General features: G+C 43.0%; 1 protein-coding gene across 1 annotated transcript in view; it reads left to right on the top strand.

Moving 5' to 3' along the window:
- The window catches only part of PTK6 (protein tyrosine kinase 6), a 465,017-nt gene that overhangs the window by 184,312 nt on the left and 268,294 nt on the right, over positions 1 to 12,411 (top strand). Inside the window, exon 2 of the mRNA XM_069650818.1 lies at positions 8,387 to 8,508. Within this exon, the coding sequence (XP_069506919.1) occupies positions 8,387 to 8,508 (122 nt within the window). The remainder of the gene's footprint in view (positions 1 to 8,386; positions 8,509 to 12,411) is intronic.

Below are 12,411 nucleotides of genomic sequence, written 5' to 3'. Positions count from 1 at the left end.
TGTTGTATTTAGAGCTAGGAAGCAAGATTCCTCATTTGTGAAAATCTTGCATGCTGATATGCAACCAGGTTGATGTTATGGTATTTTTGGCTTGGAAATGAGGGCTGGGGTTAAGATGCACGTAAGTGAAATTGCTTTGATATAGGTGATTACGAGGTATTCAACAATACAGTCGTGTGGATTTTCTTCAAGTTGAAATATAGATGCATGTTTTCATAGAATGATGACTTTATTTGATGACTATCTCTGCTACATTGTGTCATAAATATGATTTATTTCAGTTTGCTTTTTCAAAGATTGTGTTAGAAGTGATTCTTGCGAGTGCTCAACTTTTTGAATTGTTTTAAGCGTGTTTTCCCTCTGTCATCTCATTTGTAAACTGCTTGGAATTCGTTTCTTCTCTTCTGCATATACTAAAATATTTTTTAAATTATGTTTTGGTCACATGAATTTCCCTGCTGGTAGAGTCTCCAATGCACTATTTGCAGGATCCCCTTTGTGCATCCAGCAGAGGATTTACTGCAGTGGCTTTTCAGTGAATTTTAGCATTGAACATATTTTCAGCTGTATATAGTTCCATATCCAGACACTGGGCCTCATTACGACCCAGGCGGTAAGTTACCGCCTGGGCCGTGACTTTACCACCATGGCGTAAACTATGTTTACGCCATGGTGGTTGGCGGACTTACCGCCCCATTCCGACCTTGGCGGGGCGGTAAGTCCCCAATCCCCATTTACCCTTCCCCATTCCCATTTTTGCCCCATAGGGCATAATGGGAGTGGGGAAGGCGTTAATTACGCCACCGTAAATTACGGTGGCGTAATTAACTCCATGGTCCCTTAGCGCCATGGATTTTAACACCTGCTAAAAGCAGGTGTTAAATCCGCCATGGCGCTAAGGGACCTCGTACTCAGGCGGTAAGGGTCGGCGCTGTTAATGCTGCCGTAAACCCCTTACCGCCTGGGTCGTAATGAGGCCCACTGTGTGTGTTCACTTCTGGAGGTTATTATATTGGCTGCCATCCCATCATGAATATATCATCAATTTGCCAAAGCCATATTAAATGTTTGATCAGATCAAAAACTTGGTCAAACTGCTGATTGACGATTTCATAGAAGCCCATCTTAAATACTCAAGTGCCCCCGGACCAGATGGTACTCTGAATATTTTATTTAAATGTAATTCTCAGTGCTAGGCTAAAGTCCTGTATAATATTTTAGAGGCATTGAAAGGATGGTCATTGTTCCTAAGAGTTGCTTAAAATCAATACTCATCCCTGTTTTTAAAAAAGGGGTCAGGTTAGACCCGACAAATTACAGACTGCTTGCTATGATGGACACAACAAAATATTATTTTCCTAGTATACTGCGGAAGTAGTTAACTCAGTGGGCAAAAGATAAGAAGTTGTTGTCACCCTTTCAAATGGGCTTTAGGAAAGGGCACAGTAATATTAATAATCTTTGTGCCCTGCAGTATATGATGGCAGACACTATCCGTGGACATATATTATATTGCTGCTATGTTGAGCAAAGCGTTTGATCTGGTCTCTAGATCTTTGCTATGGAAAAAAGCTTGAGAAATAGGGGATAGATCCACAACTTCTATATTTTATTAAATCAGTTTACACTAATATTTCAGTAACAATACGATTGAGCATGGCTGGAGAATTTGCGGAATACAGGAATACCAACTGCAGCCTTAAACAAGGCTGCGTACTGGGGCCAATGTTATATAATCTGTACACTGCTGACTTGGCTGATCACATCAGTGCTGCAAGAAATTTCCCACTGAAAAGTAGCAATAGGTCTCATGGCTGGCCTACGCTGATGATACCATCATTTTAGATAAAACTCCTATTGGGTTCAAAGATAAATTGAAGACCTTTTCACGTATGCTGAAAATAACCACATGTTGTAATGTGTTTTGGTGATTCTAACAACAAAAGCAAGGGGAAACAGGGTTTTATATGGAAAATGAAAGAAAGCCAACTTCAAACAGCAAAATAATATATTTACTTGGTATCTTCAATTACAGTTGATCCCCTAACATGTACTATGGCGAGCAGATTACTCTTAAAGTTTGGGGAAAATGGAATGTTCTCAAACGCCACATGGCTCAGAGAGGAGGTTACAATATTGCTGCAATGCTGGAGATATACCGAGTCAGCATCGTCCCAAGTATACTATATGGTTTTCAAATTCTTTCTTACAGGTATGTACAATGGTTAAGAAAGATAGAGGGAAAAATGTTGCGTTCCATTACAGTCCTACCTCAAACAGTTCTGATAGAGGACTTGAGAATGGAGTAAGCAGTGATCACATTGGAATCTCTTTGGCAGGTACAAAGAACCCTGTTATACATGAAGCAAGGACTGCCTTAGAGAATTAGAACAAATTATTAAAGTTGATTGGTAAAGGCCTTATTACGTTAACAACCAATGGTTTTCTCTTGGATCTGAGTTCTACCATTAACAAATATCTTGTGACATTAGATTTGGCTGATGATCTTATTTTAAACTCTCCTAGTTTAGAGACTCATTTAAAGAAAAAGGCCCGGGACTTGGACATAATGGGCCTCATTACGACCCAGGCGGTAAGTTACCGCCTGGGCCGTGACTTTACCACCATGGCGTAAACTACGTTTACGCCATGGTGGTTGGCGGACTTACCGCCCCATTCCGACCTAGGCGGGGCGGTAAGTCCCCAATCCCCATTTACCCTTCCCCATTCCCATTTTTGCCCCATAGGGCATAATGGGAGTGGGGAAGGCGTTAATTACGCCACCGTAAATTACGGTGGCGTAATTAACTCCATGGTCCCTTAGCCCAATGGATTTTAACACCTGCTAAAAGCAGGTGTTAAAAGCACCATGGCGCTAGGGGACCTCGTAATCAGGCGGTAAGGGGCGGCGCTGTTAACGCTGCCGTTAACCCCTTACCGCCTGAGTCGTAATGAGGCCCAATATTAGATATTGAGAAGCTCTCTAGAAAGCATCGATATAAGGAATGTGCTACTCAGGGTGTCCAGTCGAGTGTCCCCTGTTCTTATTTAATAAGATTCTGTTCTACTGGTCTCAAACGATTTATTTTATATCTGAGGTGAAATATACTCCCCATGTGCGAGTATAAAGGCACTTGGCATGGAATACCAGTTGAACAGCGTACTTGCCGCTTCTGCAGGCCAGAGATTGAAACTAGTCACCACATTTTAACGCTTTGTCACTCCTTAGCTCTCCACCTTGTTAGAGGCTATAGTACTTTGGTTACCCATCTTGATCAGATCAGAACATATCAATTTTGGAGCAATTTGTACGGTGCAGAATCAGTAGTAATAACATCTGCAGCATAATCCATTTGGAAAATTATTTTAAAACTTTATGAAAACAGGTAAAAAGGAAATAAGAGAATTCAAAGACTCACTGAGGGGAGTGGCAGGATAAATTGTGAAAGAGCGATGAATTTTAAATGTCATTCATTTATTGAATAGAAAAATCTGAGACTATATTGAGATGAGGAGGTTGCTTAGATCTGAAATAATTCTCTATGCTTTTTAATGCTATCAATTTATAAATTATGATAGATTGATGAATTATTGACATTTTAAACAAATGCATTATCTGAACAGTTATATATGATATGTATGTATTATCTTTTCATTTTACTATCGCTAACAATTGTATGCTTAAGGCTTGTCGAATCGCCAAATTGCAAATAAAAAATAAAAGAAAAAGAAGCCGATGAACAGTTTGGCCAAAGACTAGGCATGTGTTGCTCTCATAGTGGTGGCTTTGTATTGTTGGTACGTTTCTCAGGTGAAGGTTAATACATTATTCTGTAATGCAAACCGTAGCATTTCTAGAATATTCAGTTTTGATGGGGGTAGGACACACAATGTGTTTTAATAAAATATTCAAATGGTTTGCATCCCAGTTTCTGATCAAGACAGGTATACAGTGTTTTCGAATACACTATTACCACAGTGTAATATTATTTCCATGTTAGCATGGATGTCCCCAATAAGTTGAACACATCAGAATGCTTATCCCACGAATGATGGGTCAACATGGGTGAAATAGAAATACCTCCTTGTGTACCTTTGATTGTGTGCCATTTTCAGAGTGATAATAGATAGAAGGTGTGTAGTTATTGATTTTAATAACCCATTTTGCTACTAATTCAAGAGGTTATTTTTCTGAGCTTCCTGTCTACATGTTTTTGGTCTTTCAGCAAGCTTCTGATAGCATTTGTCTGACCACCCAACTACACGAGTAAATTAAAAAGTCAGTGACCGCCCATCTACCTTACTTTTCACTTTACACTAATGAAGTAATTTTTATGCAACCATTAAGACATAATCAACTCAAGTCCCAACTCCAATAAATGAGGAAATAAACAGCCAAATCGATAGGAGGAATATATATAACAATTGCTGAAGGAACAGGAAGAATGAATGTCCACAATGCCACCACATTTTTCATCCCTGTAGTCTAAATGACATTGGGCCTCATTACGAGTCCGGCGGTAACCCCGCCGGTGCTACTGCCGGGTTGCCACCGGACTCATAATATTTTACCAGTGCCTGACTTCCCGGTGCCACCGGGAGATTACAACTCCGGCGGCCCGGGAAGTCAGGCGCCGGTAAAATGTAAGACTCTGTGGGAGTGGGGACTCAGAAGCGCCAGCACCATTGTTACAGGTGCCAGCGCTTCCGTGAGGCGTCTGCCCACCATGATCGCTGCGCCGGCATGGACAGACCTGTCGGGCACAGCGGCCATGGCAGGCAGACATGCTCACCGGCACCCTTGTTTCCGGACGGGCAAACTTACAATGAGGCTTTATTGTCTGCCAACTTAAAGCGATCATAAACTCAGGCCCTGACTCAACTAAATGAGGAGATAAACAGGCAAATCGATAAAGAATCATGAATAATGGATGCAGTGATTTAAATTGCGAAGGAAAAGGCTGAATTCCTATCAACAATTACATTATTGGAAATCATATCTAAATAAGAGGATTATACTTTGTAGTCAAATATGAGAACTAAGACTAGAAGATTCTCATGAATCAATCTGACTGTAGATTGTGCATACATTTGTAAATTAACTAAAAGTGTGTGTCTTGAAATTGTACGGTACAAGAGTTGACGTTCTCTCTTTTTTGAATCTGGCGACATCTTGTTCGTCTGTACACCGAAATCCGCCAGTCTCTTCTAATGACAGTGATTGAAAGTCATTATCAGAAGTAAGTCTCCTACTCACCATTCCCCTCGACTCCTTCTCAAAGTACTCAATCCTGCCTCATGGCATCGGTACAGCCTTCTCCACTCTTCTCCCCCCTCCTCTTAACGTCACATGCATGCAGGCTGGGTTTCCATTTAATAAGTGTCTCTTTAAACATCTCCTACTTGTTTTCAAATCCCTTCATGATTTTGCTCCCCTCTAAAACCATCTCCCGCTACTCCTCTCCACACACCCTGTAGCAGATGCCCCAATATGATACGATAGGTTATGATATGATAGGTTATTTCTTTTTATTTTTTACTTATTTTAATTGAAAATCAATTTTTACAAGATTCACTCTTTTCCTTAAAAGTTATACAAGTTTAAATCGAAATCCGGGTCAACAAGGGGGGAGCCTGAGGCTAGTTGTTGTTAAACGGTTCCTGTATTCCGGGGTCTATCATGATAGGTTATTTATAACACGCTTAATACCTAGAGGTTTCTAAGCGAGGACCCGGGAATCGAACCTGTGTTGCCTGTGTCTTCTCTTGCTTCCAAGGCGAGCATGTTGCCCCTGAGCTATCCAATCTCGATGTTACTCGACCGACCTGTGCTTCATCTTGTTTCTACTCCTCCTCTCTCCTCGTTCTGCACTACTGAAACTACTGTCTTCTTTTGTTAAAAGCACTACTACCACCCACTCCTTGAAATCTGCACTGAGGCTCCAACTCCTTTAGCATGAGGGAGCACCATCCACTTCCCCATTTCCCCCATCCCTTATTGCCCTGCAACGTACTCCACTCTACATGCTATCCTGTGCATCTTCAGTGCGTTCTGACTAATGTATTATGAAGGGACATCATTTGGGGGTTGCCACCCATGATGTCTCCCTTGCTACCCCTGTGATCTCCCTTGCTACCCCTAAAATAAATTGAAAAAAACAATTTTTTTTTCTTTTTACAAATTGAAGCTTCTGGGCTGTGGGTAGTGCTATGTAGCTCTTTGTTTCTAGGGTGGCTGGCTTTCTTGTTCAGGCTTCTTAAAAAAACCAGGGGGCTCCACAATGTAAAACTGTAAACAGTGACCCTAAATAAGAAATAATAGGAATAATTTGTCTTTATGGAACTCTATACAATAATTGCTAGACTCATTAAAGGTTTATTTCAGGCACACTTCAGGGGATGAGTCACTGATTTAGTCTGTTCTTAAACACCTCAAATTCGCAATGCAGACAAAAACTCCAAAAAGCATTTAGTGTAGAATAAGCATCCATTTTGTAGTATCTATTTTGCTTTTCGCAAGTTGCAGTTATAGCATGTTTTTGTCTGCGGTTGTCTCTGTTACGATCATCACAAGACATTCCATCTCGGTCTCCTCAGTCACTTGACAAAATCCTTGTGCCTAAAAGCTTGTGTACAGTTTATAAATGTTTGACCATAGCACATAAAGATGCCCTTGATTTCATCGTGCCACAATTAATGCTTTGTTGTAATGTGTCTATCTTTCCTATCTCCATGGCATGCTGTTCAGGACGCATGTTTGCATGTAGGAGGTAACGAGTCCTCATAGTACCGGAATGCTGTGTGAGTGCACTGCTTTCCCTGTGCTACTCTAAATTCTTTAATACACAGTTATGAACCCTCCCAATGGTATGCATTTTGCCAACTTCTGAAGCCTGAAAAGTAGATCCACGCAGGCTTGACATTTGGCCAACTTTACACTAGACCTGCAGGTGAACTGGCCTTTTGTTAAATCTCAGTTACCAGTTTAATGGTATCCAGTACAGAGTGTAATTAGCTTTCTGACTTGCTCATTTTACAATAGCGGGTAAGGTAGCTGTAGCCGGTAAAATAGCTCACGGGGTTGAGCGCCAGCTGCTGTGATGTGTTTTTGAACTGTAGGTTGCTGGTCTGAATGCTAGCAAAGCCAACTCAGCCTATCATTCTTCTTAGGTTGATAAATGAGTATCAGCAAAGATTGGGTGATGTTGTATGCATATTTGTTCTATATAAAGTGCTTCAGCGTAAGTGCTATATAATAAAACATCATTATCATTTGGTCTTGGACATCTGCTTGAATTCACATTGATTTGGTAATATGGGCCTATACACACTGATATTAATGATACATATGGTGATCCATTCTTGCATGAAATGTATATCACATTACAGTGATATTGTAACCATATTTTTCGTAGTGTACTTAGGAACTATGCTATGTGATGCCGCGTCCTTCTTTGTCAAGGGGTGGAAGTTGGTGTTCCATCACTTTCTGTGATGTCACTTCTTGGTGGGGTCAAATTACATCACTTCCTGTGATGTCATCAGAGGTCAAGGGTCGTGTGATGTCACTTCCGTTACCAGAGGCATTTTGGTGAAATGTAGTTCGTGGTAATATGTCAGACCTGTCACTGGCCTCTCCTCCATGTTTTCCCCACCACCCACTGGTCTGTTGATCACCAGCTCTCACACGTCTGTTCGGCAATTTACTTGGTATTTACTTGGTATTGCCCTGTTGACTGTTTCCTTTTTGTAGGTGTTTCGGTTGCAACACTCTGCACCGCCAATAAATAAAGGCACGTTTTTCAACACAACAGCTTTTTGGACGGGAGGTGACAAGTATAGTGAAGCACAAACGAAGCACTCAGTGAAAATCCAGGCTTGGGGTTCGTCCCCAAGAATGTCTCAGTTCCCATAATTGTCATTGAGGGCACAACGGATGCGGCCTTCTGCAAGGAGCACTTTGTCTGTGGGGGACATTTACAGAGGTTTAATACCAGGACACCCAAAAACGACGGCTAAAGCAAGACATCAATCAAAGCTCTAGGTTTTATTGTGAGCCAGGCACTTTAATGGGTTTGGACTTTGCATGAGTTGCTGGACCTGAATCCGGTGGAAATGGCATGGGATTGCCTCAGTAGCTCATGAGCAAGATACGGCTGCTTGAGGGCATCTACAAGAATTTGTCAGAATGGCACCTTAATTCAAAAAACAATATTACAAACTACAAGGAAAGGGTGCCTGGAGGTTTCTTAAGTGTCCAGATTTAGCATGGAAAATGATGCACCTGTCACTCTAAAATCTCTCTGTTGGATGGGCTTTTAGGTTGTAATGCTTAGCTTTGGCTCCTGGAATGTTTGAGATGATTGACACCGTGTTTTGTTTTCAGGTGGCTTTTTGGAGAGTTGAGTCGTACAGAGGCCACAAACATGCTAATGGCTCCAGAAAACACGAGAGGAACCTTTCTGGTCCGTTCAAGAGAAAAAGAAGGATTTGAGTATGCACTGTCTGGTAAGCAGGGTTGGAGACAGTCTACAAATTCTTGGGGCGCTTGCGAGGACAACGTAAACGTGGTCTCATAGTGATCACAGAATGCCCATTTGGGGCACCACAAACATCATCTTGACATGAGGAACTCTCATTTACTGATGCCCCACTTTGCCTTTTGTGACCATATATGCCAGGGGCACCTTAGCATTCCCAGTTTCATTCTTGTATGTCCAGGCACCATATGCACAGAAAACCTACATATGGCCATGTACAGCCTTGTATTCCATTATACAGCCACCAAAGGCCAGGCATAACTTCACATGCCCAGGTTCAGCCTTGCTTGCCAAGGAACTGCTGATGTATGCCAGAAACACCTTCATAGGCCATGGCTGAACCTCAAATGCACACGCTCAGCACTATAGCCCAATTTTAAATGCCCTATGCCTGGGTGTTTCATAAGTTGCCCATGTACTACCATCGTATGGCAGAACAGCTTCCTGTGGCCAACTTCACAAGTGCAGTCTCACATGCGTGCATACCTCATATGCACACCTCCAGCCTCTTATACATAGGTACAGTCTCATATCCTCTCCTCATGTAGTGATTCCCAGGCTGTAAATGGCTTCCTGTGACCAGGGCCACCCTGACATTCCTATGGACTGCATTGCCTAGTTAAGGACAGAGTAACTTGACAGTTTCTACACTGCACCCAGAAGATCTGGAGGCCAGTTTCAGCATTGCCTCTACAGATACTGCAAAGGCAGCAGCAGTAAAGGCTTTCCCTCACTCTCACCAGAATATACAGCACAGCCAGCAAGGCTGCAGGCTTATCCTGCTAACACATTAGGTCGATCACAAATAGCAGCAGCGCAAGCATTCCTTAAATAAGAGGTCCAATGGGAGAACAGCAGCGCTAGGTTTCCTTTCATAGAACAGGTACAGCACGGCCAGAGGCAATGCAACGGTGTTCCCACTGAGCAGGTATGTCACAGGCAACAGCGGTGAAATACACGCCCAGCAGGGTCAGTAGCAGTACAAGCTTCCCGCCCATGGATCAGGCGCACTCCACAGTACAGGAATCAGCATTGCAATATTCCCTGATCACAAACACAGTCCAGAACAAGTAGCAGCAGCGCAAGCTTCACTCACACAACCAATCTAACACAACCGGTCCAAAGAGCACGCTTCTTCTTACAGACCATTTGCACCGCATGCAGTAGACTTCCCACATGTGGAACATGCACAGAACAAATATCAGGACTGCATGCTTCTCTTGCCAAATGCTCAAACATAGGCAATCGTAGTGCAAGCTTCACTCCCACAGAATTGGTACATCACATGCAGCAGTGCTGCAAACTTCTATCCCCAGAACAGATACAGCATGGCTTTAGCTCAATGTTGCTGGCTCGGGAGGATCGTCTGGGCCTTCAGCATGTTTGGTGCCAGCGATCCAGGTCCAGCTTGCCCCTAAACTCCACCCATTCTTTATGAGAGGCCATGAGAGTGTGTTTGTGAAAAGTCACATTGATTTGGGTAGAGATTTAATCCTGCATTTTAGCCTCATTTCTAGGACTGACTTCCAAAATCCCTAGAGCAGCAGAGTTTGATGCAAAAATCGAAACAGCAGCACAGCTATCAAGGGTTTACTCCGGACCCCTATCATGACATATGGACGGTGCCCATATACCATCATCCATTTTGATAGCAAAACAAAAGCGTTGATGGCTGTAAGGTTTAGAATTAACCTTAATCTCTGGCATAGCTCTGGGCAAACCCTCCAGACCATCGCTCTTCGCCTGCCAAGCCATTACAAAAGGGGAAAGACCATATGCAAATCAGGTTTAGTGCCACCCCAAAAGGGGGCAGACTAGCCGGAACTGCTTGCTCACATCCTTTCTGCACTAGACCACAAGCCATGTTTCAGGCCCGTTGGCCCCCATCAGTGAGGGGTAGCTTGGATTTCTAGGCCCAGCAGTCATGGGACCCATGTCTGGACATACCCGTCTCACGTGTGGTGACTATAGCAAAACATAAGGGGATCAAGCATGATTTCCTTATGCTCTTCCCTTTTCGGTAATGGCTTGGCAGGCTGAAAAACAATGGTCTGGAGGGTTTGCCATAGCTGAGCCCATGGCTATAATTTATTCAAACCCTTCCAGCAATCAACATTTGGTTTTGCATCATCCATTTTGATGCCAGATCTCTCACTTTATCTCATAGTTTTTCACTGACGCTTCTTCCCCACCCTACTCGGCCCATCACTGAGCTCTTCTGCCATGCCCTCCTTCCCTTGCCCTTTGACTTCAAAAATAGTAACTTTTTTGATCACTGTGCTACCCCACATTTGCTCATTCAATACATTGCAATGCACATATATCACAATTACCCAATTCAGTGGCACCCTTTGCATGGCCTGTAAAAGGGTGAAACACAGAGACAGCCCAGCCAGAATTAGAAAATATAGATGCAGGTTACACACAGATCAGCCCAGATCTCGGGAGTTCTACTTATGTGTGTAACCGGATCTATTATATGAACCCACTTTATTGAAAAGGGTGTATGTTTTCCCTTCTTTCCCATAACATTAATCTGAATATAAAATATTTGTAGAGTAAAAAGAAATCTTAAAGCTAATAAAGTGGACATACCACTGCCCACTTACCCATCTATCGCTACTTCGTTAACCCTCCTTTTGTTTTATACATCTATACTCAAAGTGAGCTCTCAAGTATGTTCTTGCAAGTCCTGCCTATTTTCTTAGAGCATCCCATTTCGCATTCTTGTACATTGCTTGTAGTCCTGTTTTTATAATGTGAGAAAACTACAAGAACTAGAATGCAATATAATGTAAGCCTAAAGGCCAGGACTGGCTCTTCTTTTTCCCTTTTGATACGTGACAACTTGACTTTCAAGTCTTAATGACACATGCCAGAAGAGCCTAAGTGATAAATGTCCTTTGATGATGGTCTTTGCTTGACACAGATACACAGCTTAAGTTCCATGAATAATATGATATGATAAGTCATTTATAACACGCATGTACACATATGTTTCTAGGCACGGCAAGACAAGGGACCCTAAGGAGGGAGGACAAGACAAACGATCTTACTAGGCCTTGTGTCATTCATTTCGTGCAAGTGCAGTAACTCAAAGTGCAGCGGAAGGGAACAGAGGAAGTGCAAGGGGGAGGGAAGGGGAAAATGCAATCAGGGCAGCATTGCTCTGAGTACCTGCAGCTAGGGTAGCACAGCTCTGGGTAGTGCAAGGAGACGGGGGACTGTAGAGGTTACAGTTATAGCCCCTAGTGCACGACAGGCCCCTAGGGAGTGCGAGGTATACTGGTCAAGAGGAGCCCAGTATCCAATGAGACTTTGAGGGTAACCAAGCAACCAGTTGGCACAGCAGATAGGTAGGTTAGGGAGGGAGGGAGTGAAAGCAGAGGAGATGCATATCTCGAAACCTCCAACCCAGTGAGACCCCAGTTGCAAAATGTAGAAATACCACATGCAGATTCATGTACAGACCTAGGGGATGGTTGTTTCAGCATAACAGAGCAAAGCCCTCATTGATTACATCATATTTAATGCTTTTAGCATCCAGCCCCTTACAAACTTGCCATGCAACCTTTAAGTCTTTCGGAATCAGCCAAAAAGACCACCAGGTTTAAAAGACTGATACAGAGATTTGGCAGAATTTCAGCCGTTTGAAAATACTGAACAGCCGAAAAGTTCGACCAAATCCCCCATTCGGTGGTGGGGGCTACAGGGTTGTCCCCCGCACCCTTGCTCACTACATTGTGAGTGAGGGTTGCGGGGAGAGGGGCGTTGCACCGCAGCCAGTCCCAAAAAAAGAAGAAAAAAAAGGGCCCTGCGGTGCCGGTTCCCAATCGCAGAAGTGAAAGGGAACAGGCGTTGCAGGGACACA

The sequence above is a fragment of the Ambystoma mexicanum genome, chromosome 3p (genome assembly GCF_040938575.1).
Source record: "Ambystoma mexicanum isolate Mex_15411 chromosome 3p, UKY_AmexF1_1, whole genome shotgun sequence".
In the NCBI taxonomy this organism is placed as follows: domain Eukaryota; kingdom Metazoa; phylum Chordata; class Amphibia; order Caudata; family Ambystomatidae; genus Ambystoma; species Ambystoma mexicanum.
Note: the sequence above shows the minus strand (reverse complement) of the source record. Positions and strands in the feature narration are given on the sequence as shown.